Raw genomic sequence first — 26128 nt, forward strand, 5'->3', positions numbered from 1 at the left:
ACATATTGAACTACCATGTGTATCATACACACATCAACATATGGAACTACCATATATGTCACACACACATCAACATGTGGAACTACCATATATATCATACACACATCAACATGTGGAACTACCATATATATCATACACACATCAACATGTGGAACTATCATATATGTCATACACACATCAACATGTGGAACTACCACATGTATCAAACACACATCGACATATTGAACTACCATATGTATCAAACACACATCGACATTTTGATCTACCATATATATCATACACACATCAACATGTGGAACTACCATATATATTAAACACACATAGACATGTTGAACTACCATGTGTATCATACACACATCAACATGTGGAACTACCATATATATCATACACACATCAACATGTGGAACTACCATATATATCATACACACATAAACATGTGGAACTACCATATATATCATACACACATCGACATGTGGAGCTACCATATATGTCATACACACATCAACATGTGGAACTACCATATATATCATACACATATCAACATGTGGAACTACCATATATATCAAACACACATCGACATATTGAACTACCATGTGTATCAAACACACATCGACATACTGAACTACGATATATATCATACACACATCAACATGTGGAACTACCATATATACCATACACACATCAACATGTGGAACGACCATACATATCATACACACATCAACATGTGGAACTACCATATGTATCATACACACATCAACATGTGGAACTACCATACATGTCATACACACATCAACATGTGGAACTACCATATGTATCATACACACATCAACATGTGGAACTACCATACGTATCATACACACATCAACATATGGAGCTACCATACATATCATACACACATCAACATGTGGAACTACCATATATAGCATACACACATCAACATGTGGAACTACCATATATATCATACACACATCAACATGTGGAACTACCATATATATCATACACACATCAACATGTGGAACTACCATATATATCATACACACATCAACATGTGGAGCTACCATACGTATCATACACACATCAACATGTGGAACTACCATATATATCACACACACATCGACATATTGAACTACCATATGTATCATACACACATCAACATGTGGAACTACCATATGTATCATACACACATCAACATGTGGAACAACCACATATATCATACACACATCAACATGTGGAACTACCATATATATCATACACACATCAACATGTGGAACTACCATATACATCATACACACATCAACATGTGGAACTACCATATATATCATACATATAGTAACGCGTGGAACTTCTACATGTATCCTTACACATTTCAACAGTATAATCATGTAAGTGTGCTTGAATTTGTCATGTCCATCTCTTAGAGAAAAGCACATAAAATATCCCCAAGGTATTTACTTTTTAATATTTTCCTATACATGCCTGGGAATCGCACAATCAATATGAAACCTTTTCCCCAAACCGAGTGCTCCTTTTTGAGATGATTATATGAAGCATGGTACAAAACTGAGTGAAGACTATTATATGTGTAGGCTAGGTAATGACTATACAGAAATCTTCCTCGTTTTTAAAAGCGGTTTATGGGAAATAATTGAGCATAAAAACGCAAGCCATGATATTCTTTCAAATATATGTGTCTCGTCTTACAGTCAGTTAACTAAAATACAGTATCTCGTTTAAAACTTTTATTACTAAGTGTGAGAGAGCCTTATACTCATAGAGTTTCTGTTTGGTCTGGGATGAAAACCAGAAGTAGCACAGGAAAGTCTGCATGCCCCCGACTAGTATTTCTGCTAATGAGAATTCATATATTTGAGATATTGAGAAGTCCCAATGATTTGTATGACTGTACACTCAAGATAAAACCTAGTTCACTTGATCAATGACAGATTTAGTTAAGAAGCAGACAACCTATGTGGATACCAACTGTGCTCCTCGTGTTAATCTCTTTCTTCAGAACCGGCGTTTCTGTTCGTGTTAGCAACACGAAAACAATAGAATTTGGTCCATCGTTACTTTGTATAGCTTCAGCTGTATCGATGATCTGATATCGCGCAATGACGGCCAGACACTCCCCTCCACTGATTTACTCACCTCAACTTGAAATAGGAGACCCCTCATAACGGAAAATGTATCAACTAAACTCTCCACAAGGGAATTGTTTCACCGTTTTCCATGGTCAACCTTCCCTTGCCTTCGACGATATTCCACCACTTCCAGCCTGTGGTTGTTCTGTTCCAGCAGAAGTCCCTATTTATACGCAGAAAAAGAAGATCTACGAGGAGAGGAGTGAGCTTAGTTTTACGCCGCTTTGAACAATATTTCAGGAAAATCAGAGGACACCAGAAATTGACCTGACACATTGTACCCATGTGCGAGTCGTATCCGTCTTATATATAAAGAACAAAGAACAAAATGGATCATATGTGAGAATTCTTTTTGCTGACTTTTCCTCCGCATTCAATACCATTCAGCCACATTTACTTCTGTTTAAAACTAACAAACTTAAGTGTTAAGTGATCAGATGGATAGACCCTTTCATGAGTAACAGACCTCTGTATGTTACTGTCAATGGAAACGGTCCCTCGGTTACCAACCTGTCCACTGAGGTTTCATAAGGATGTATTTTGTCATCCATTTTGTTCACCATTAATACCAACAATTGTGTCTGCAAAGCAGTTTCATTATCACATTTGCCGATGACGCAGCAATTGTTTCACGTCTAAAATCTGCAGACCTTGATTATGTAAATGCAGTCTGGAATTTTACTAATTGGTGTAAAGATCTTAAAAGCATTTAAAACATTCTTGTTTTAAATGCTAAGAAAACAAAAGAAATGAGTATAGATTTCAGGAAAACATCTCTTTGGACCCTATTGGAATCAACAACGAGGAAACTGAAATTGAAACTGTACGGAAATACTTGTATTTAGGCACATTCACTGATTGTACACCTAATTTGACTGACAATGTTGATTACCTGTACAAGAAAGGCCAGCAGAGACTGTATTTTTACGTCGTTTAAACAGCTTTTTACATTGTTCCCTTATGGTACTGTTTTACAAAACATTTATACAAAGCATTTTAACTTTTAACCTTCTTTGTTGGTTTGGCAATCTCTCTGTTCAAAATACAGCTAAACTCAACAAAGTTGTTTTCAAAGTATGCAAAAACATTGGCACGGAATCAATAACACATGTCGGCCTACGAGCAGCAAATCATCAAAAAATACAGAAAATTGTTCTAATGTTTTTTTACGACTGAAATTCTTACACCAGGTCACCATGCATGCTGATGACTAGAACACACAGGTTCCGTCACTCTTTTGTACCAGCTGGTATTCATTATTTTATCAACAGTTAATACTCAGTATATATACTCATCATCTTACCATCAGGTATACCATTTTACACTACCGCTTCGTACCTCATCATTTCAGTTTATTATATCCTTCTCCTCGCCTGTTTTAGTGCTCTTATCTGTTTACTTGTTTACTATCTCTATCTGCTTACCGAAATGTGATGTCTTGTTTTGTTTTGTCTCATGTGTTTAGCGATGTAACCAAACTTTCCTTCGACATGATAAAGTATTATCTTATCTTATCTTATCTTATCTTATCTTATCTTATCTTATCTTATCTTATCTTATCTTATCTTATCTTATCTTTTATGACAAGGAGTGTAGCACAGAGGATACCCATTGGGAAGCCTATTGTCAAAATATTTACATCCAACGTTTTTCATTGATGTTATCAGGAGGACGCCCAGCGTTTGACATGTTTTTTTCACACTACAATTCAGTTGACATGTTCCATTAGGGACATATTGTGCTAAGCCTCTACAAAATATTCCTGAAATACTGTTCCCTGTGAGATTAAGCTGAGTGAACATTAATTTTCAGAAACATTCTGAAAGACTGTAGCTGCTTCATGGGGTACTGCCTGCAACCCACAGCCCAGGGTTGTTGAATATAGGGTGTCAAACAACACCCACCTCACCTCACCTCACCCCACCCCACCCCCTTCCGCAGTGTCGGTTAAAGTGTTCCCCCACAGCCGCAGCGATGAACCGTGAGCCAAGTTACTGAATCAAGGTTTTCTCTTTACCCTCGGGCAGCTGTAGCTATGGAAAGAAGATGGCGGAAATTATCTAAAAATTTTATTGAAAAGAAAAACAGTAAGGACAATTTGAAAATAAATACGTTTCAGTCTTTACGAATAATGGATGCGATTAGAAAATCCCTAACTGCTACAATTAAATTTCTTTCCCTATCTAATTTGGCTTCACAGTGTTTATCTACTGCTGTAAACTTTACAAATGCAATTGCCCGAAATTGTCTTCAGCGTCCCTGGGGAATCTCCTCGGAAAACCTGACTACTAGACCAACAAACGTTTACAGTCTGTGAGAGATGGGCCACAATGCATCAGGGTAAAGCTGCCCTGCTGAAGTTTAATAACTACAATTGAGAACATGCTGAAATCCCATAAGCGGCTTGGAGGAGCTGAGATCAATTGAAGCACACCATGATTGAACAGCGTCTAACGCAAGGACTCGATTTCCATTTATCGGTTATCTCCCTGTGGGACCAGCTTGCCCTGGGAAGTCAATGCATGGCGGTACAAAACAGATCGACGTGCATTATGCTTGCTAACTTATCTATCATCCCTTTTCGCAGCAACCAATGTTACTCAAGTCGATAAATACGATTGGGTAAAGAATGTGAATTTATTTGTGTATATGCATGTTCTATTTAAATGAAAGATAGCGCAAACTATCGCACCTAAAGGAGCATCTTTCAAACATCTGCATCTGAGTAGTACATGTATATTCATTCTTCAGGAGGGTAAAATGATTGCAGGCATCGACACATGATATGCAAACACACTGAAACATATATACATGGCTTCTCAACGACTCCCCTCCAAGTGCAAGAGTACAAGTGGACATGATAATGACTGATATATACCAAGGTAAATCCAGTGCATTCGTCGTTTCTTCGTAATGTTAACGTTCTTCCCGTGACTTATCCAGGTCGTGTTTTAAGTGCCTGTGGTAGGGAGACAGACAGCAAGCAGTGAAGGATGGAGAAGCGTAGGTACCTGTGTCTGACTGCCTGTCACGGAGTGCCATAATAAAGTGTGTGTTCACCACCGCGGCACGCGTCTCAAGATGGGCGATGTTCTACAAGTCCGGCCGTGAGTCCCGTCACTACCAGACGTGTGTAAGCAGGTCGATTGGAGACTGACATTCTTGATCGCTGCAATATTCTCTGAGTGAGTCTTGTCATAAAGAGTCAACACGGTTAATAAATTTTCGACAGGTCTTGGGTTACTGACGTTCGCGCTGTTCTGAAGGTGTGTTGAGTAAGTTAATGATCTGTGATGGTGCTTTCTATGATGTTCTGTCCTGTGTTTTGAGCTGATGAAGTACATTTCCTTTTTAATATGTATTTAAAAATGTCCTCTCATGTGACCGATCATTGACGAGTTTTGTGTTGTTTTTGGTGGTGGTGGTGGTGTTGATAGGGATGATCATGGTGATAATGTTGCAGCTGTTGCTGCTGGCATCTACAGCCGCATCTACTGAATGGTCGAATCTGGACCAGACATACCAGTTGGTGATAATTACCACAGTCCGTACACTAAGCACAAAAGTGATCGTAAATCACCATGGTAATCATAGTGAAATGTTAAAGAATGGGAGTTAAGGTTAACCTTAGACAAAAATTTGCTTCGTGAAAGGAGACCCTGGTCAGTCATTGTCCAACTGATGCCCAGATTAAGAGCAACATATGAGAGTCTATAGTGCCCCAAATAACAATAAATGTATATAAACTGTCAGAGAAAGGACGTGTGTACCAATTCTTCATACTGTCTAAATGTGAAACAGTCAGAAACTCCTTATTCGATGGTTATGTGTTGGATACAGTGTTTAGTTAACACTACGTTACGTTTACACATCTGTAGGAGTGTAGCATCTGTTCAAATCAAATTTCAAATTTGCCAAGCAGTATATTTACCAAGCAGTATATTTACCAAGCAGTATATTTACCAAGCAGTATATTTACCAAGCAGTATATTTACCAAGCAGTATATTTACCAAGCAGTATATTTACCATATTTAATGTGTTTTCCTGATGACAAAGTTCTGCACATAGATAACTGGATAGTTGTTTTATTCCTTTTAAATATGAATAAGAATGGCAATGGACATTTAGTGAGTCATACAGTCACAGAGCAACGACATCACATGTTCACAGAACATATAGCGCCTTTGTATGTTAGTTCATGAGTTTTAGTCATGCCATATTTGAATATTATTTAATTGCATGACTTTTGTTTCATTTTACATATCTCACATAAGAATGAAATTAACCAGATAATGAAGCCACACTCTAAAAGGTCAATGGAATTCCATGTTCATTGAACACAGTCGTTTGTACAGCAGTTCCCCTTGCTAACTGAACCGCGGGGGCTGTTGGAGTTTGTTCTAATATCCAAATCTGTAACCACACTGTCTGTTTTCCATTGCAGGGTTCAAGCGCCGCTTTCTCTTCTCCAAATCTACCATAAAAGGTGACTATGCTTGTCGTAAGAGGCGACTAACGGGATCTGGTGGTCAGACTAGCTGACTTGGCTGACACATGTCATCGGTTCCCCATTGCGCAGATCGATGCTGATGTTGTTGATCACTGGATTGTCTGGTCCACACGCGATTATTTACAGACCGTCGCCATATAGCTGGAATATTGCTAAGTGCGACGTAAAACTAAACTCACTCACTCACTCACTCTCCAAATCTACGCATTTGTTATGAAGGTAGTTTGTCGCGAAACGGGGAAATACTGCTGCATTTTGAAAATAAATTAATTTTCCTTTTCCTAACCAAATATACAGGGAATACGGCAATACTTTAACTCGCACTATAGTGATAGCAGGAATCTTGTGTTTGGGAATACGTGTCCCTGATAGTGAAATTGATGCCAGCACCCTGGAAACTGTCGTCATCAGAGTGATGTCGTACTGACCTAAAAATACAAACCTCAAACGCATGCACACACACTCATATCCTCTCACACAAAGCTACACCATCATACACACATACAATACCCATAAGCACACACAATACACATACACACGGAATACGTACATGCATGCACACACACGCACACACACACGCACTCACTCACTCTCTCTCTCTCTCTCTCTCTCTCACACACACACACACTCACTCACTCTCTCTCTCTCACACACACACACACATACACACGCACTCACTCTCTCTCTCTCTCTCACACACACACATACACACACATACACACTCCCAGAGAGAGAGAGAGTGATAGAGAAAGAAGCGAAAGAGGCAGACAGATTGACATATATACATAAAAATACACCGGTGCACACAAAGACACACACTGGTATTTGTTTTACGCACCTAATGAGGTCTAATGTATGTCCTCAGATATGTTTGCTAGTCACAAGCCTGCTGTGTTTTGATACGGGGTGGTTCATGTGTGGTGGTTACCATGTAAACATACACTACAGTATACTTGTTTGGTATGATCTATTGTGTTTTGAAATCAACACATACTCCCGAGATGGTTTTCAAGTTTATTTCTAACAACTCAACAAAGTATACGTCCGGCATCTACTGTGACATCTAGAATGTATAAACGTTGAATGATCTGACAGTTGTACAAACACACACCTCTGGATATAACGAACTGAAAGCACCCTCGAAATATGCTCGTACCTTAAGCCGAAATTCGATGACGTCATATCGTTCCGATATGCCCTATGTTGCTTTGTCGAAATTTTCTGTCACAGTTCGTTAAAGCTTTTCGTTATGCCCAGGTTTGTTGTTTGAAGTTAGTTAAGACGGAGTTGGAACTTTCCACCTGCCATTATGCTACTTGCGACTGTTGCGGATTTGATTTATAACCGAATATTCTTCATATAGACTTCGTCATATCCGGAGTGGCTAGTACTGACATGTGTAGCACACTGAAGCCAACAGACATGGATATACGGTATTGAACTTCACATGAGAGCAGACAATGGTGTTACACTGACACGAACACAAGTCTACTATTACCGTAGTCATCATTATAACATGTCAAGTATAAGTTTCATTTAAAGGACTTGAAAAATGGCGCATAACTCATTAATGTGCGTGTTTGACATGGCCTTGAGCGTGCCTTCCGTGAAATCGCGGAGAACATCAATATATTACGCATGTGGCACTGACAAAATGCCATTGGAAGGAAATTTATATCCACAATCTGTGTTTTTATAAATGAATATGCAACAATTACCTCTATTAAAAAACATCATATTCCAACGATGTACAGTGTTAGAAAAATGAACATACAGAAAATATAAATTCAAGCACAAGTCATAACGACCGTCTATTTACAACAACAACTATTCACGGCCATGTTACATATTGAGGGAGAGAGAAAGCAATAATCTCAAAACAAAATACTGTCATTTACTGCTGACCAACTTAGTAATTTGTTTGCAAATAGCAGAAACATTGTATGTGTGTGTGTGTATGTATGTATGTATGTATGTATGTATGTATGTATGTATGTATGTATGTATGTATGTATGTATGTATGTATGTATGTATGTATGTATGTATGTATGTATGTATGTGTGTGTCTGTCTGTGTGTGTATGTATTATGTATGTATGTATGCGTGTATACATATAGATAGATATATAGATATATAGATGTAGATATAGATACACACACACATATATGTGTGTGTGCATAACATTTAACCTATAACGAAAAGAAACAAAATTCTACTTTCATTTTGAAAACTTTGCATTCTCAACAAACATAACAAGAAAGATGCCGAGTTTTAATCATGACAATATCTTGTAGATATAGTTTCAAATACAATATAGTTGCTGGATCTTACAACAAAATATATAAATTACATATTGGTAAATATCGGTATACAGACATGAACTAACGACAATAGCAGTCCTCATTCCTGTCTACAGATGATAGAATACTCCCCCGACAAGAATCTTTATCGACTCGTTCATCATCAGCAGTTCATTGGGTGTATATTGCTTGTTACTAGGAAATGTGTTACTAGGTGTCGTTATACACGGGCAGTTCTGGGTGGATGTTTAATACGGGGTCTTTCCAAACTTAGAAACACAAGTTTTCCACTAGCGATTTTAAATGATAAAAATAGCGCCATTGGCATGACATACCTTGACAATATAGATGTCTTACATGAAATGAAATGATGATTGTAAACTGCAGCCACAGTATAATGCATAAACACAATATTCTTGTAATATGTGTTAATTTGAGACTATTTACCCCACTGTAAATGACAGTCGTTACAACTGAGTTAATATCCAATACGAAACGACTGATACAGCAACATGATATGGACATTAAACACCTGACAGGGATGTAATTCATTGTAATCCATGATACACCGAATGTATTATTTATGTAAATGTAACATATATAGAATGACACATTGTCCAGACAAGCGTTGAAAGGTATATATTCTTGATATTTACAAGGTAATGGAACGAGATAAATAGTCGTGAAACATCTCAAGTCAAGTCTGTGATGTAACACATATATCGGTTGGATATCCAAAACAAATAGCATCAATACAATATTCATAATACATATCACATGTGTTCAATATACAGCGACAACACTGATAATAGAACTGTTCCTGCCTGGAGCTCCGACTAGAGGAGTCACAGTCAAGTATATACACAGTGTGGGTCAGGGACACATACAGATATATGAATGTTCCTGTTGGTCATGACATGAGGCTGACATGTTCCAACTGAAGGTGATGTCAGTACAGGAACTACAGCTGGAAACGTTCCGCCACGCTCCAAGTGTAGACAAACAACTGTATATTGATAGACTCAGTGAAACTGCAGCTAACTGGAAACTGTTGTACCGTTATTCGCTCAATGGAAGGGATGGTGATATGACACTGGACATGAACTTAACGGTTAACCTGAAGGTGAGATCATTTGTTTGCTAATTGTACTTAGAGTCAGTGATTACTATTAACATGGCGAAAAACGTTTTAAACACCCGATAACTGGGTTTACTTTTGTCTGTGTGGAAGATATGGATTGACAGGTCTTAAATTTAAGGAGAATGTGTTTTTGCCAAACCATGGTCCCACGAAGACAGAAAGTGTGTTATAGGCCATGCGTTGATGATAATAGTGTGATTATGTGATTCTAACCACGAGTCTATCCTGAGATCAAATCAGACGTGACTTAAATCATTCAAAGGTGTTATGTTCTCATCCTGTCTCCCTGCTACCTATAGTTTCATACAATTCACTATTGTGAACGCAATAGTCAAGCTTTATCCAAGATCGATTTGTCATTGACAGCTAGAATACCCGTTAACTACCAACTGATACCCATACATAATGTAATAAGGAGTGTAACTGATTACATGTGAATGAGCCAGCTGGTTACGTGAGAAGAATAACGCTACACATGAGGAATATCAACATAAAGAGGAAGAAGAGGACTCTGTCCATGACGAGGGCCACCTGATGCCACTCACTCAGCATCTCTTGTCGAGCCTCGCAAATGGCCGCCCGTGTGGTCAGCAGGTGAACCTGCTTCAGAATTTCATCCACATCGCGTTCCAGCTTCGTAGGGGGTCGTGAGTCCTGGTTGCCCATTGGCCCGTCCCCAAGGCTTGACATCCCAACGGTGGCGGATTTGTCGAGTCCCCTCATCGTAATGGTCTCCATCTCGTCCAGAGGGTAGTAGTTGTCACTGCCCAGACATACGAGCCGTTTCAGACTCCGGAGGAATATCTGTAAATCAGGGCCATTGTTAAGCACAGGCATGCGTGATTCCTGGCTACAATGATACAAGACGTGATATGTAATCACAAAATCATCACAACCATCGTAACTCTTTACTCTTAAGTGAAGAATAGGGACGATATTCCAAAAGCCTTCTAAAGATATGTAGTTTACTTTGCATGGTTGCGTAATAATTCTAGGGGAGATACATATTTTGAGTGAGTGAGTGAGTGAGTGAGAGAGTGAGTGAGTTAAGCTTTACGCCGCTTTTAGCAATATTCCGGCAATATCACCAGAAAATGGGCTTGACACATTGTACCCATGTGGGGAATCGAACCCGGGTCTTCGGTGTGACGAGCGAACGCCTTAACCACTATGCTACCCCACCGCCTCTACATATTTTGAAACTAATAGTCTCATTTAAGTAAGCCGGCATCGTTTTCAATTTTTTAGTGACGTCACCATTACATTATGCAAATAGGATGTTGTGTGACTAATTTCTGGTTAGTTTGCGATTCTGGGGCCAGTTTATATTAACCTGTCAGTTACCTATTTATAGTTTGTCACAAATCGATTAACATTATGAGACGTAGGCTGCAGAAACATGAATATAAATAGTGACAGGATGTTATTTACCCATCGAATTATGTCAGGCACCTTCCCGCGACGTGGTCCTCGGTTGTGCACGTTCAGAACCCAGATACACGACAGCATCGACATCACCACCCAGATGAGCGTCAGCATGTAATACATCTCTGCGACAGAAAACACCATAGTAACATATGGTGGAGACTAGCAGCTGACAGGAGTCTGCGTGTATGGGGAGTTATAGAGCGGGGTTATGGCAGGGTGTACTTTGGAGGAGGCTCGTGAATTTCGAAAATGAAGTGAAGTAAAATCTGATCATTTAAGGAAGTAAACGTGTACAAGTTAACAAAAGCTGATAAATAACGGCTTTATATATACCAGATTATAGTACATTCATTACCAAAAAAACTACTTATTGAACATGTTTTTGTAACATCAGGAAAGATAGATTACTTTGCTTTCAAAAGAAATTCCTATTGATGTGAAAAGTGACCTTCAATGACGCCAGAACATCTATATGTTTTCAAAAAAGATTTCACAATAAACACGAGGATCAGTATCTTTGACAAGCATAATACATAACCGTCGTTTCAGTCATGCCATTACATAGTTAATACCGGTACAGGTGCTACTTTCTTGTCAGGCGACGTCCGCTATGGTACTTCCCAATAACATATCGGACAGACTGACATTACACACTTGCAACAAGTCGGAATCTGCTGGTCATACATCACCGTGATTGGCTCAGCGGTGACAGGGTAGACCCAGATATACGACTCGTTCCATCCATACACAACAGCAAAAACTGGCCCCAGACGACCGATAATGGGTTCAACTAGAAACATGGAGTCGAGCAGCTTCCCAATTACAGATGATGCATTAGACAAAATGTTGATAAAGAGCACTTAGTAGCCCACGATGAACGCTCACTTCTGTGGCTAGTCTTGTCTAGCGACCACTGGATGACATTGGCTTGTAGTGTAGGGGACCGGTTGATCACTATCATTGGGTGACATGTCTTGGAAACTAAAGGGCCTGGTTGACCACCGTTCTCGAACACCATCTTTGGGTGTCATAGTTTGTTTTGTAAAGAGTTGGCTGCAATTGATCACCATCTCACAAGTTAGCAGTGACAAAAGAGTCAGTGAGGCTGGTCTACACCAAACTAACTCATCCAACATTGCATTATGTACGATAAACCTACAGTATTTGTGGAAGGCTTATATTAACAATGTAGGGAAAGTTGCCCAGTTCTTGCTGCGTTCCGAGGGAGTGCCATAATCATATGTTCATGGTTTGCCTATTGAGCCATGAACATAATACTCCGTGGGATTGCTAATCGTGACACTGATTGAAATACTCTACTATATCATCGCACCCATCTCTATAGTGTGAATTCTACGCGGTACTGTCACTGACCTATGGCGGGGATGGTGGCAACAGAGTCTGGGAGGACGTCCTGCAGCTTCATACTCAGGAGCAACACCGACAGGATCAACACTGAACCTGCACAAATAGCATCATTAGAATATCTTTCATACTGTATACAGGAAAGATTTGAGCGGTCGTGACACACTGAAGTTGGCTAGGCTTAACATCCGCCCTGGGCCCATGCACTTTACAATCAGACCTAGCATTGACAGGGACCTTATCCAAGGATACACTGCATGAGTCAACCCTCTCAGAGCTGTGCAAAGGAGAGGAAGACCCCACAATGCCTTCGACGCCAGCAGCAGGGTCTGAAAGAGCACGCTCGCGGTATCAGTCAGAGAAAAGTCAAACCTACGACACAGAGAACAATAGGGAGTAGGCACTGCAGATGCAAGCTTGACATTTCGCAAGCGAGGTCCGCATATTTGCCATGTTTTCCTGAATTCAGTGTTATAATCGATTTCACTGGGAGTACAGGTTTGTTAGCTCAGATACGTCTGAGCCTGTATATATCTGATCCAAAGATCTCTAGAAGGCCGAAGCAAGTACGGTACATAATTTTTAATTCACTATTCCCAAAAACTTAATGTGTATCAGTTTCTTTAAAGCTCTCTTCATTCTGGGTGTTCCCATGTCGTATTAGTTGCATACAATACAATGCAAGATAAACGGTATGGATCTCAGTTAGCGACAGATATCCTACCTAAAGTCAGCCTCTCTTTCGACTCTGGTGGGAGAAGGAGCTGAAAAGGCACAAGAACCCCAAGGAGCAGAGCAGGGATGACGAATATGTGGGCGTAGTAGGCTGGACTCCGTCTCAGTGTCAAGGTGACCATCATGTCGGGATAGGGTTCTGGGCAGCACGAGTAATGAGTCTGCTTCACGGTGGCTGTGGAACTGATGATCTTCCATTCACTGTTCAGCAACCCCCCACCTAGATCAATGGCGTGGTCTGCAGATCCTCCCCACAAACTGATGTTGATCCCCATCCCGCTGTAAGTCCAACTGGACAACTGTATGCTGCATACTTGCTCATCAAATGGAAACTTGGACAGGTCAACTTGGCATAATGTGCGCAATCGTACCGGATGCATCCAATTCACGTGACCGGAAGCGTACACCCGGACCATTGTTTGTACAATGTCGAACTGTGATTCAACACTGAAACAATATATACAAGTCATGATATAATATGCAATTAAAAAACTCCACCCCCTTCAAAACACATTCAATAGGTTAATAGCTTTTGATTGTCACATTTGGGGCATAAGCTTCGACAGCATCAATATGTAGAACCTGTATGCCCTGGAGGAATCTGGTGGGAGAGTGTTGTTACATCTTGATCCAAACTTGGCAAACAATGGTTGTCACCAACAAGTGTGATTATTTTGACCAGACTTGGTGACAGTGGTATAGCACGCCCGACAACAAGAACCTACAGGGAACAACCTGGATGGATTGCTGGTCTTTTAGGAATATGAAACTGAGTGGTTCTCGGGATTTCCTCTGGACCGTTTATGGAAATACTTTTTAAACTGAAAATGTTAATTACGTTTAAAGCATCAATTCGCAAAATTCGCAATCAGTTATTTCAGATTTATGAAAATCTCTTCTGGTTTGACTAAACGTTTCAAAACAGTATGAACACATAACGAAGCTGCTCTATTTTACTGTGGACTGTTGTTTGTAGCCCAGTGTCATGGGTCTATTCCAGTGACAGAAACGTTTGACAAAAACGGCAACGAGGAAGACAAATGTGCAAAATGAATGGCAAACTTTGGTTAAACGAGATTATCTGTTTTACTCGGTGTACCTGGTTCTTTCCTAGTATCTTGATGGAAAAACATTAAGTCTACTGAGCACCATGTAACACTCTACCTACTTGTTGTAAGGGACGATGTCAGGCAGCCAGATGAGGTTGGAGGGGATGCTGATGCTGTCCACGCTGCTGTAGTCCTTCTTGTTCCACTTTAGACGGAGGTCGTGCCAGTTTTTTCTCAGGTATGCGCACATCTCTAGGTACTCGTTCTTCTCGTTCTAAAACACAAACAGTTAAAGGGACAGTATTCTAAGGCGTCAGTCCGCCAGTCCTACACTCCCACGCACTGCCCTGAGACAATTCGAATGCGGATGAAACAGGGTGTTCCATGAGGCTGGACAACTGTCTGTAAATTTACAGAAGACATAATATAGTATAGACAATGTTTAAACAGATACCATAAGGTTCATTTCTTTTAACCTAAACAAGCAGACAAAAACGGCGGATGCAGATCATGTCGCAAGGTGCCTGTTGTGTGTGATTGTCTAACTAAATGAAGTTTGTTTTTTTTTCAAAAGAACTTTGAACATTAGCAACACAGATATCCGACCCGCTATCTCGGGTGACCCATCAAAAAACCTGAAACAAAGTTACCTGGTCAGCTGATAAATTATCCCTAAACATTGCATACATTCACAGACATGGGACACGTAACTGTGTCTGTTGCAGACGCATTTGACTGTGTTATTCTTTGTAGATATTGCCAGATACAATCCTCGTACAAGGTAACTATTAGCAGAATACGTTTTAATGCGAAACAGATAACAATGCCGCTTCTTAACTATCGTTTTTGTTGCAGGCGTGCATGAGTAAGCCGTGATTCACTTTGAAAGTTTTTTTAAATGCTTAGATATTACCGTCAATTTACAAATTCACCGAAACCAACAAATCATCTAACACTGTTTATGATGCTTCATTGTGCAAAACAAAAAAATAACACATTAATTATGGATACAGATGTGGGCGCTTATTAAATTACCAAACGCAATAAATCGCATATTGCTTTATATGTGTCTTCTTGTCGTGATTACAGTGGCAGCATATGATTGAAGCGCTGGTAAAATGTTGCTCAAAGAAGGAAGTGTGATTCCAGTGATCCCACTACTGATTAATGCAAAAAAACATGGTGTTGTTGTTCAGTTGCTGGAGTGGTTTCTCTCCATATATATCCCCTCACAGTATCACAAGATAGTAAGATAGGATATTCTGAACACGTGACACCACTAAAACAAACGAATATATAAGCATTGTCATAGTTGCACTATTATTGTGAATTGAGCGTGTTATTTAAATGCATATCGCGATAAACCCCCTGTAACCTCACATTTAATCATGTTTTTCTCGTTATCTTCTCAGTATACAAATGTATTTGCTCAAAGCCTACAGCAAGCATATGTATCTGGTTCGTCAGCATAATTAAGGTGATTATCCGTTATCAAGTCCCCCTTTGCAGGTTCACAGATTCAAAGTAATCTCATGATCTCAATCTGCAGGTCATCTCCCGTCAGTTATCTAGGCCACCCAAAGATACCTCAGAAAACGTTAGGGCTACCACACACTAAACACACTGACCACTTGTTAAACATTCCACGCTGTCTTTCATATAAATCAGACTGCTATAAATATCCTTTAAACACCCCATGTGGTGTCAGTCCAATACCCCCGCTATGAAGTCTTTCTGTACTGGAAACCGTGACTCGTGAGTGAGTGAGTGACTTTGTTTTTACGCTGCTTTTAGCAATGTTCCAGCAAGGTCATAGCGGGCTACACCAGAAACGGACTTCACACATGGGGAATCGATCCCGGGTGTCTGTCGTGACTAGCGGGCGCTTTTACCACTCAGCTACTCGACCGCCCAGTTTCGTTAAGTGACGATATTGGCAAGGTCAGCGTAACCAGGATTGGCGCCTGGGTCGAGGTAACAACATGGTCGACGGCCTTACCAAGTTGACAATGTATCAGCGCCATGTTAATCAACTTAGCTAGTCTTAACGACGTTATGACTACATCTTATACCAGGCTATTTCATCTTATATTGTCTTAGTGCCCTTACAAATAGTAATAGATTGCTAGATTTACCTCATTTATGGTGGTTACGTGGCCCTATTAACGAGTCACAACTTAGCTCTTTGTCGCAGTGATACTTATGGTCCTAAAATAGACCGACCATTGTCAGAAACAAGCAATCACATCTAGCACAACCCCCCCATCACTCTCAACAACGTCAGATGAACACATCCCAAATACAATTACCTTTCAGTAAGTTAAGCTTTGAGTTTTAGAACATCGATAAATGGAAGATTTTGCAAACTGCATCTGGAAATCGCACACCCTTATAACGTTAATGATATTTACACATCTAATAAGATGTATATAATATCTAAATGTCTAGCAAATTTATATTATATACATGCTTGGAATATAGAGATGCTAAGGTTGTGAAAAAAATGTTATAAGGGTCATTAGCCCTGAAGGAAAGTGTTTGTTTGCATGTTATGACCTGTACACAATTAAGCAATGTATCACTTATAAGTAAACTGTTGTCTGACACCAATTCTAGAGTCACCTTGAACCTAGCTCCAGGGCAACTCAAAGAGGGGAAAAGGTTTATGAAGACTACTATTCTGACAGACCAGAAGACTGACCAGGTCGAGGATCTTGACAATGATGATTCCAAGGGACACCTGTATTGGTTCTGTAGCATTCTCTGCCGGTCTCACAGAGGCCTCGTAGTCATCCAGGAGATCCCTCATCAGCTGCTGCTCTGACGCCAAGTACGGGTAGGCCGACCGGTTGAAGGCTGCCAACAGTACAAACAACATACACCATGTACATATCTAGTGCGGTAGTTCATTTAGTCTCAACATATACTAAATGTCCATACAGGGACAAGAGTGAGTATGGTTGTGCACTGCGTTTAGCAATATTCTAGTAATATCGCTTTGGGGGGGGGGGGGGGGACACCAAAAATTGGCTTCACACATTATCCTCATGTAAGGAATTGAACCCAGGCGTGATGAGCAAACGATATAACTATTAGGCTACCCCAAAACTCAGATACAGACGAGACGGTGAATGGTAAAGCTGAAATTTTAACAGTGCAGGGACAGAATGTCAACACTATATCGACGTTGGTTGCTATAAGTATAACTTACCGTGTTAAATGACACCCTGCTCCGATGTCTCCTGGTGTGATCAGCCCAATAACATGGTGTGATGCAGATAAACCCAGAAACAGTATCACACTCAGTGAAACCAGGTTGTATTACCTTGATGAAATCCTTAAACGTTGTCGGAGGCAAACCAAAAGTGATAATCAGCCAAAGCAGTTTTTGCATGAGTCAGTAGCTATTGTTCCCTGATATTGCAGGTTTTCTACTTCGAAGAGCAAGTGTAAAAATAACTTCTTGTAATTTAGTTGCATGAAGAAAACGTTTCTGCTAATGTTATGGCAATATCGGATTTAGGTCAACACATGCTCTTTAATGATGAGCATGACATTTTTAACGCTGGCTTTAAAGATATCATTATTTCAACAAAAACATTTGGTCACATCTCTCAGAGGAAACACCTAGGAGGCCGTGCAGGAGAGGGGGTCACCAGCCGAAGTTGACTATGTGGACGTGTAGACAATGTCTCAGACATTGATGACCTTGATGAGCCAGAATGGCTGGCCATGTCATCAAGGGGATCAGGCAGGGTCCAAGCAAGGCTGGCAGGGAACAGATGCAGTCTGTGACTGCTGATTCAACGTAGCCTGTCAGCAGCCGTCATATCCGCTGTCTCAAGGCGTCATGGGCAAACAACGCTTATCACGTTTGTACATTAGAGATACTGACAAATACACGAATGTTGGCAAAGGCATACTTGACTCATTTATCTATCTCTTGCTGAAAGGCTGACACCTATGCGTATCATTCTACGCAAAAAGTGAGAATCAGCTATATTATCCTACTCACAAGGTCAGGCCTATCCACATTATCCTACTCAGAAGATGAGGTCCATCCATATCACTCTACTCTAAAGGTAAGACCTATCCATATTATTATACCCCAAGGTGAGGTCTATCCATATTATTCTACTTCAAGGTGAGGTCTATTCATATTATTCTACCCCAAGGTGAGGTCTATCCATATTATTCTACCCCAAGGTGAGGTCTATCCATATTATTCTACTCCGAGGTGAGGTCTATCCATATTATTCTACTTCAAGGTGAGGTCTATCTATATTATTCTACTCCAAGGTGGGGTCTATCCCCATCCATATTATTCTACTCCAAGGTGAGGTCTATCTATAGTATTCTACTCCAAGGTGAGGTCTATCTATATTATTCTACTCCAAGGTGAGGTCTATCTACATTATTCTACTCGAAGGTTAAGTCTATCTATAGTATTCTACTCAAAGGTGAGGTCTATCCATACTATTCTACTTCAAGGTGAGGTCTATCCATATTATTCTACTACGAGGTGAGGTCTATTCATATTATTCTACTCCGAGGGTGAGGTCTATCTATATTATTCTACTCCAAGGTGGGGTCTATCCTCATCCATATTATTCTACTCCAAGGTGAGGTCTATCTATATTATTCTACTCCAAGGTGAGGTCTATCTATATTATTCTACTCCAAGGTGAGGTCTATCTATAGTATTCTACTTCAAGGTGAGGTCTATCTATATTATTCTACTCCAAGGTGAGGTCTATCTATATTATTCTACTCCAAGGTGAGGTCTATCTATATTATTCTACTCCAAGGTGAGACCTATCCATATTATCCTACTCAAAGGTGAGACCTATCCATATTATCCTACTCTCAAGTTGAGATCTATCCATATTACCCTACTCTCAAGTTGAGGCCTATCTATATCACATCCTACTCTCATTATGCTACACCAAAGTTAGGCCTATCGATATTATTCCCCTGACAAAGTATAGGCAGTGCATTTTATTTTATACACTATATATTTCACACAACGCACAATGCAATTTCACAGTGTGTGACAGGCAGTACAACTGTCACCAGGATTGTTTGGGGAAAAGACAGACTGGTGGACAAAAGGGAACGGGACCCATGATGTTGAAGACCGGTTTCCATCTTTAACGGACTACTTCCTCTTTACAGTTTCTGTCTCATAGGCGTGAACTGATCAGTTCGTCTGTATTATAATACAGTTTATCCCTACTGATACAATCTGGTGTGGATAATCTGTTAAAAAACATGCCAATCTTCTAATCCAAACTAAACAGAGATCAAACGCTTATGGTAATATGCATTTAAGAATCACTAAAGAAACACACAGTTGCTTACCGAGGTTATCAGTGAATATCTTGCTAGCTTATTCTGATACAAGAGACAAAATGCGGTGATATTCAGTTAAGTTCGTGGTAACACAAGTTGACCCCAACGGTCCTTCCATTAAATGAGAGTATGATGAGATTACATATCCGTTCAAGGCGTGAAACACGATCACACGTCCGTGCCGCAAACAAGCTGCCCGCCTCGGCACGGCTACCGCGACGTCGCTGTAACACAACGCGACAACACAGCTCGAGAGTCAGCTTAAACCGAGGTAACTAGATTTGTAGGCTGTAATGTAATAGATAAGATTGATTTGTGAAATGTAACCAAGCATTAGCTTCATTATGCTAACGTTCACATCAAATTTGGTTACAACAGCTTGTTGTTAGCATTCGTGTCTTCCCCATAATGTCAGAGAGTGTTGCTTAAGTAGATAAAGGACGAGGTCTACGTAGTTTATCTCGATACGGAGATAGAAGGCACAAGCGGCTGCTGATACTATGTGTGAAGATGCTATACCTTGTACTGGGTAACCGGGATTGGTTTCCCGTGGGTTATATTGGTACCTGTGTTATATACACATAACTGCACTGAGACCAGACATAGGTTCAGTGACGACAAAGATTCCTCGTACACCTCAGAAAAAATGCTCTGTTATATTTGGAATTACACTTTCTCAGTCAAGTACTGATTCTGATTCTAGAACTTTTACGGGTAAAGTAGCATCGTCGATTCGAACTAACACTCTCAGAGTCAGGCACCTAATCCACGCAGCCACCGCGGCTTCTATGGGACTAATGTATTAGAAACTGTACTTTACTGAGAAAATGTAATCCAAAATGTAACATGCGTTACATTTCACCACTTTCTAATTGGCATTGTGTATTCATGCTGAAGCACTGTTAATTCATGTGCAGCTAAAGGGGCTTGCACCTCATCTACGAGTTCAGAGTATGGGAAGACAGCATTAACCCCTTTATCACAGAGCAAGTGTGTAATCAACACAAGGATCTTTGCTGTTTCTCTTTTCATCGGCACTGCCAATCTCATTCAACATAAATCTTAAACTGTACACGAGTATATTATCAAATCCAAACAGTTCTGGAAGTCACCATCTAGGTCCAATACACAGTCATGAAGTCACCATATATGGTCAGTACGCGGTCAAGAAATCACCATCTAGGCCAAAAAGGCGGTGAGAAAGGCACCATTCAGGGATTGACCATCTAGGTCCAATATGCAGTCAGGAAGACAGCATCTAGGTCCAATACGCAGTAAGGAAGACGGCATCTAGGTCCAATACGCAGTAAGAAAGACGCCATCTAGGTCCAATACGCAGTAAGGAAGACACCTGTCCAGTGCGCCGTATGATGGTAACCATCTTGATATGTTTTCTATAAGAAGATCATTTTCAAACTCAGATACCCTTCTGTGTGGTAAGAGCTTGAGTGATTCGAATATCAGCACGACGTGTGAATCCCATGACGATATTGCTAGAATATTTCTAGAAAGGAAGTAAAGTCATATTTATTCTTTCCCGTTTCCCATAAGTAGGTATTCATCAAAGTGGTGAACAGCTATACAGGACCAAGCTGGAACATGTACTTCAAGGAGTAGGTGAGAGAGTTTATAGCTTCATTTCCATAATGGTGACAGCCTCATCTGGAATACAACGCAGTGACTGGACGCGTTAGCAAAACCACCGGCTCCCACGTACGCATCCTAGAGTTTCACCCTCAGATACCCTTATCACTCAGGTGTTATAAACGATGATGTGATAAAAGCATCCAAAGCAGAATCTACTCGTGTAGATCCGAGATAGTACTTGTCTCCAGCAACCAAGGGGCGACTAACGGGATCGGGTGATCGATCAGGTTTGTTGATACATCTGATTTGCATAGATCGATATTCGTGATACTGGTCACTGGATTGTCTGATCCAGGCTTGATTATTAACAGATCCATAACATATTTTATGTGTCTGAATTTTAAACATTCATTTTCATTTACTTAATGATCTTAGTTATTGTATTTAACACCTGATTATCAAGCATTCAGAGGCTTTCCTGGTGTAGTGCGAGTGAGTGAGTTTATTTCATTTTTACGCCGCTTAAACCAATATTCCAGCAATATCATGGCGGGGGACACCAGAAATGGGCTGTACACATTGCACCCATATGGATGGTCGAACCCGGGACTTCAGTGTGACGAGCGAACGCTTTAACCACTAGGCTAGTCCACAGCCCCTGTCGTGCTGGCAGGAACGTTCAATTGTGAGTTATCCTGAACTTAATGCGTGTTTATTCGGTTTCAGTGCCTCCAGATTAATGTGTGTTCACGTGTCCCAAGTATCCCTAGCCTTCAACAGCGACTACGAAATCGCTATCTGACTACATCCAACGTTCGATCACTTCTCGGTGTCTTCACCCTAATAACATGAAAACACAGTGCAACACTCCTGGGACAATGGAACTGTAACCAAACATTGGCCGAATCTTCATGTTACGTAAGGCTGATTAAATCAATAGAGCCTCAAACACCTCCCATTCCCCCAGGAAATGTCGGAGAGAGATGTCGGTGGATGTCATCTAAGAGTTATAGTCCAGCTGCTGACTTCTGCTGACCTCACGTCAAGGAACCAGTTGTAGGGATAATAGTATTTGGCGAAGCAGTTCCACGTTGTTAAGTTTAAACGTGAGATATCTGCATCAGGTGTTGCTCCTGTCTAAATGATGTTACTGCACCGATCTAAAGGGCGTCTTGGAACCCTAGCTTGTCTTATTTACATCCAAGTGATCCAGTCCGTTATACTGTGCCCCAGTATGGCATTCTCTCCACTTGCTTCCTGGGGACCCTGTAAAACTGAGAACCAAGTGTCGTGGTCTTACTTCAATTCTAGGGCCCGATCTTACTGACATCCTGTTGCCTCAAACTAATTGACACCTTCGTGTCTCGATCTTACTGAGACCCTAATACCACGATCAACTGACATCCTAGTGCCTTGATCTAAGTGACATTCTAATGCCTCGATCTTCCTGACATACAAGTGCCTCATATTGACTGACACCTTCGTGTCTCCTTCTTACTGACATCCTAATACCTCGAACTTACTGACATACTAGTGCCTCCTCCTAAATGACATCCTAGCACCTATATCTTACTAACACCCCAGTGCATCAAACTAACTCGATCTTCCTGAACTCACAGTACCTCACTTGACATGACATCCTAGCACCTATATCTTACTAACACCCCAGTGCATCAAACTAACTCGATCTTCCTGAAGTCACAGTACCTCACTTGACATGACATCCTAGCACCTATATCTTACTAACACCCCAGTGCATCAAACTAACTCGATCTTCCTGAAGTCACAGTACCTCACTTGACATGACATCCTAGCACCTATATCTTACTAACACCCCAGTGCATCAAACTAACTCGATCTTCCTGAAGTCACAGTACCTCACTTGACATGACATCCTAGCACCTATATCTTACTAACACCCCAGTGCATCAAACTACCTCGATCTTCCTGAAGTCACAGTACCTCACTTGACATGACATCCTAGCACCTATATCTTACTAACACCCCAGTGCATCAAACTAACTCGATCTTCCTGAAGTCACAGTACCTCACTTGACATGACATCCTAGCACCTATATCTTACTAACACCCCAGTGCATCAAACTAACTCGATCTTCCTGAAGTCACAGTACCTCACTTGACATGACATCCTAGTGCCCATATCTTACTAACATCCTAGTGCATCAAACTAACTCGATCTTCCTGAAGTCACAGTACCTCACTTGACGTGACGTCCTAGTGCATCAAACTAACTCGATCTTCCTGAAGTCACAGTACCTCACTTGACATGACATCCTAGTGCCTCAAACTAACTCGATCTTCCTGAAGTCACAGTACCTCACTTGACGTGACGTCCTAGTGCACCAAACTAACTCGATCTTACTGAAGTCACAGTACCTCACTTGACATGACATCCTAGTGCCTCAAACTAACTCGATCTTCCTGAAGTCACAGTACCTCACTTGACGTGACGTCCTAGTGCACCAAACTAACTCGATCTTCCTGAAGTCACAGTACCTCACTTGACGTGACGTCCTAGTGCATCAAACTAACTCGATCTTCCTGAAGTCACAGTACCTCACTTGACATGACATCCTAGTGCCTCAAACTAACTCGATCTTCCTGAAGTCACAGTACCTCACTTGACATGACGTCCTAGTGCACCAAACTAACTCGATCTTACTGAAGTCACAGTACCTCACTTGACATGACATCCTAGTGCCTAAAACTAACTCGATCTTCCTGAAGTCACAGTACCTCACTTGACGTGACGTCCTAGTGCATCAAACTAACTCGATCTTCCTGAAGTCACAGTACCTCACTTGACGTGACGTCCTAGTGCACCAAACTAACTCGATCTTCCTGAAGTCACAGTACCTCACCTGACATAACATCCTAGTGCATCAAACTAACTCGATCTTACTGAAGTCACAGTACCTCACTTGACGTGACGTCCTAGTGCATCAAACTAACTCGATCTTCCTGAAGTCACAGTACCTCACTTGACATGACATCCTAGCACCTATATCTTACTAACACCCCAGTGCATCAAACTAACTCGATCTTCCTGAAGTCACAGTACCTCACTTGACATGACATCCTAGCACCTATATCTTACTAACACCCCAGTCCATCAAACTAACTCGATCTTCCTGAAGTCACAGTACCTCACTTGACATGACATCCTAGTGCCCATATCTTACTAACATCCTAGTGCATCAAACTAACTCGATCTTCCTGAACTCACAGTACCTCACCTGACGTGACCTCCTAGTGCATCAAACTAACTCGATCTTCCTGAAGTCACAGTACCTCACTTGACATGACATCCTAGTGCCTCAAACTAACTCGATCCTCCTGAAGTCACAGTACCTCACTTGACGTGACGTCCTAGTGCACCAAACTAACTCGATCTTCCTGAAGTCACAGTACCTCACTTGACATGACATCCTAGTGCCTCAAACTAACTCGATCTTCCTGAAGTCACAGTACCTCACTTGACGTGACGTCCTAGTGCACCAAACTAACTCGATCTTCCTGAAGTCACAGTACCTCACTTGACATGACATCCTAGTGCTTCAAACTAACTCGATCTTCCTGAAGTCACAGTACCTCACTTGACGTGACGTCCTAGTGTACCAAACTAACTCGATCTTCCTGAAGTCACAGTACCTCACTTGACGTGACGTCCTAGTGCACCAAACTAACTCGATCTTCCTGAAGTCACAGTACCTCACCTGACATAACATCCTAGTGCATCAAACTAACTCGATCTTACTGAAGTCACAGTACCTCACTTGACGTGACGTCCTAGTGCATCAAACTAACTCGATCTTCCTGAAGTCACAGTACCTCACTTGACATGACATCCTAGTGCCTCAAACTAACTCGATCTTACTGAAGTCACAGTACCTCACTTGACGTGACGTCCTAGTGCATCAAACTAACTCGATCTTCCTGAAGTCACAGTACCTCACTTGACATGACATCCTAGCACCTATATCTTACTAACACCCCAGTGCATCAAACTAACTCGATCTTCCTGAAGTCACAGTACCTCACTTGACATGACATCCTAGTGCCCATATCTTACTAACATCCTAGTGCATCAAACTAACTCGATCTTCCTGAAGTCACAGTACCTCACTTGACATGACATCCTAGTGCCTCAAACTAACTCGATCCTCCTGAAGTCACAGTACCTCACTTGACGTGACGTCCTAGTGCATCAAACTAACTCGATCTTCCTGAAGTCACAGTACCTCACTTGACATGACATCCTAGTGCCTCAAACTAACTCGATCCTCCTGAAGTCACAGTACCTCACTTGACGTGACGTCCTAGTGCACCAAACTAACTCGATCTTCCTGAAGTCACAGTACCTCACTTGACATGACATCCTAGTGCCTCAAACTAACTCGATCTTCCTGAAGTCACAGTACCTCACTTGACGTGACGTCCTAGTGCACCAAACTAACTCGATCTTCCTGAAGTCACAGTACCTCACCTGACATAACA

The 26128-nt window shown here is 41.0% G+C and overlaps 1 protein-coding gene across 2 annotated transcripts in view; it reads right to left on the reverse strand.

Annotated features, from left to right (window-relative positions):
- Positions 1–7653: 7653 nt before the first annotated feature.
- Positions 7654–26128, reverse strand: part of LOC137286236 (neuronal acetylcholine receptor subunit alpha-10-like) — a 44079-nt gene continuing 25604 nt past the window's right edge. Inside the window, exons 2-7 of one of the 2 annotated variants that reach the window (XM_067817966.1) lie at positions 17373–17527; positions 14791–14945; positions 13612–14069; positions 12897–12983; positions 11526–11644; positions 7654–10898 (exon numbers count right to left, since the gene is read on the reverse strand). In XM_067817966.1, coding sequence (XP_067674067.1) covers positions 10545–10898; positions 11526–11644; positions 12897–12983; positions 13612–14069; positions 14791–14945; positions 17373–17527 — 1328 coding nt within the window. In that variant the 3' untranslated portion in view covers positions 7654–10544. Of the gene's footprint in view, positions 10899–11525; positions 11645–12896; positions 12984–13611; positions 14070–14790; positions 14946–17360; positions 17528–26128 lie in introns of both variants that reach the window. The other variant, XM_067817965.1, reaches the window with a different exon arrangement.

The sequence above is a fragment of the Haliotis asinina genome, chromosome 6 (assembly GCF_037392515.1).
Source record: "Haliotis asinina isolate JCU_RB_2024 chromosome 6, JCU_Hal_asi_v2, whole genome shotgun sequence".
Lineage (NCBI taxonomy): Eukaryota > Metazoa > Mollusca > Gastropoda > Lepetellida > Haliotidae > Haliotis > Haliotis asinina.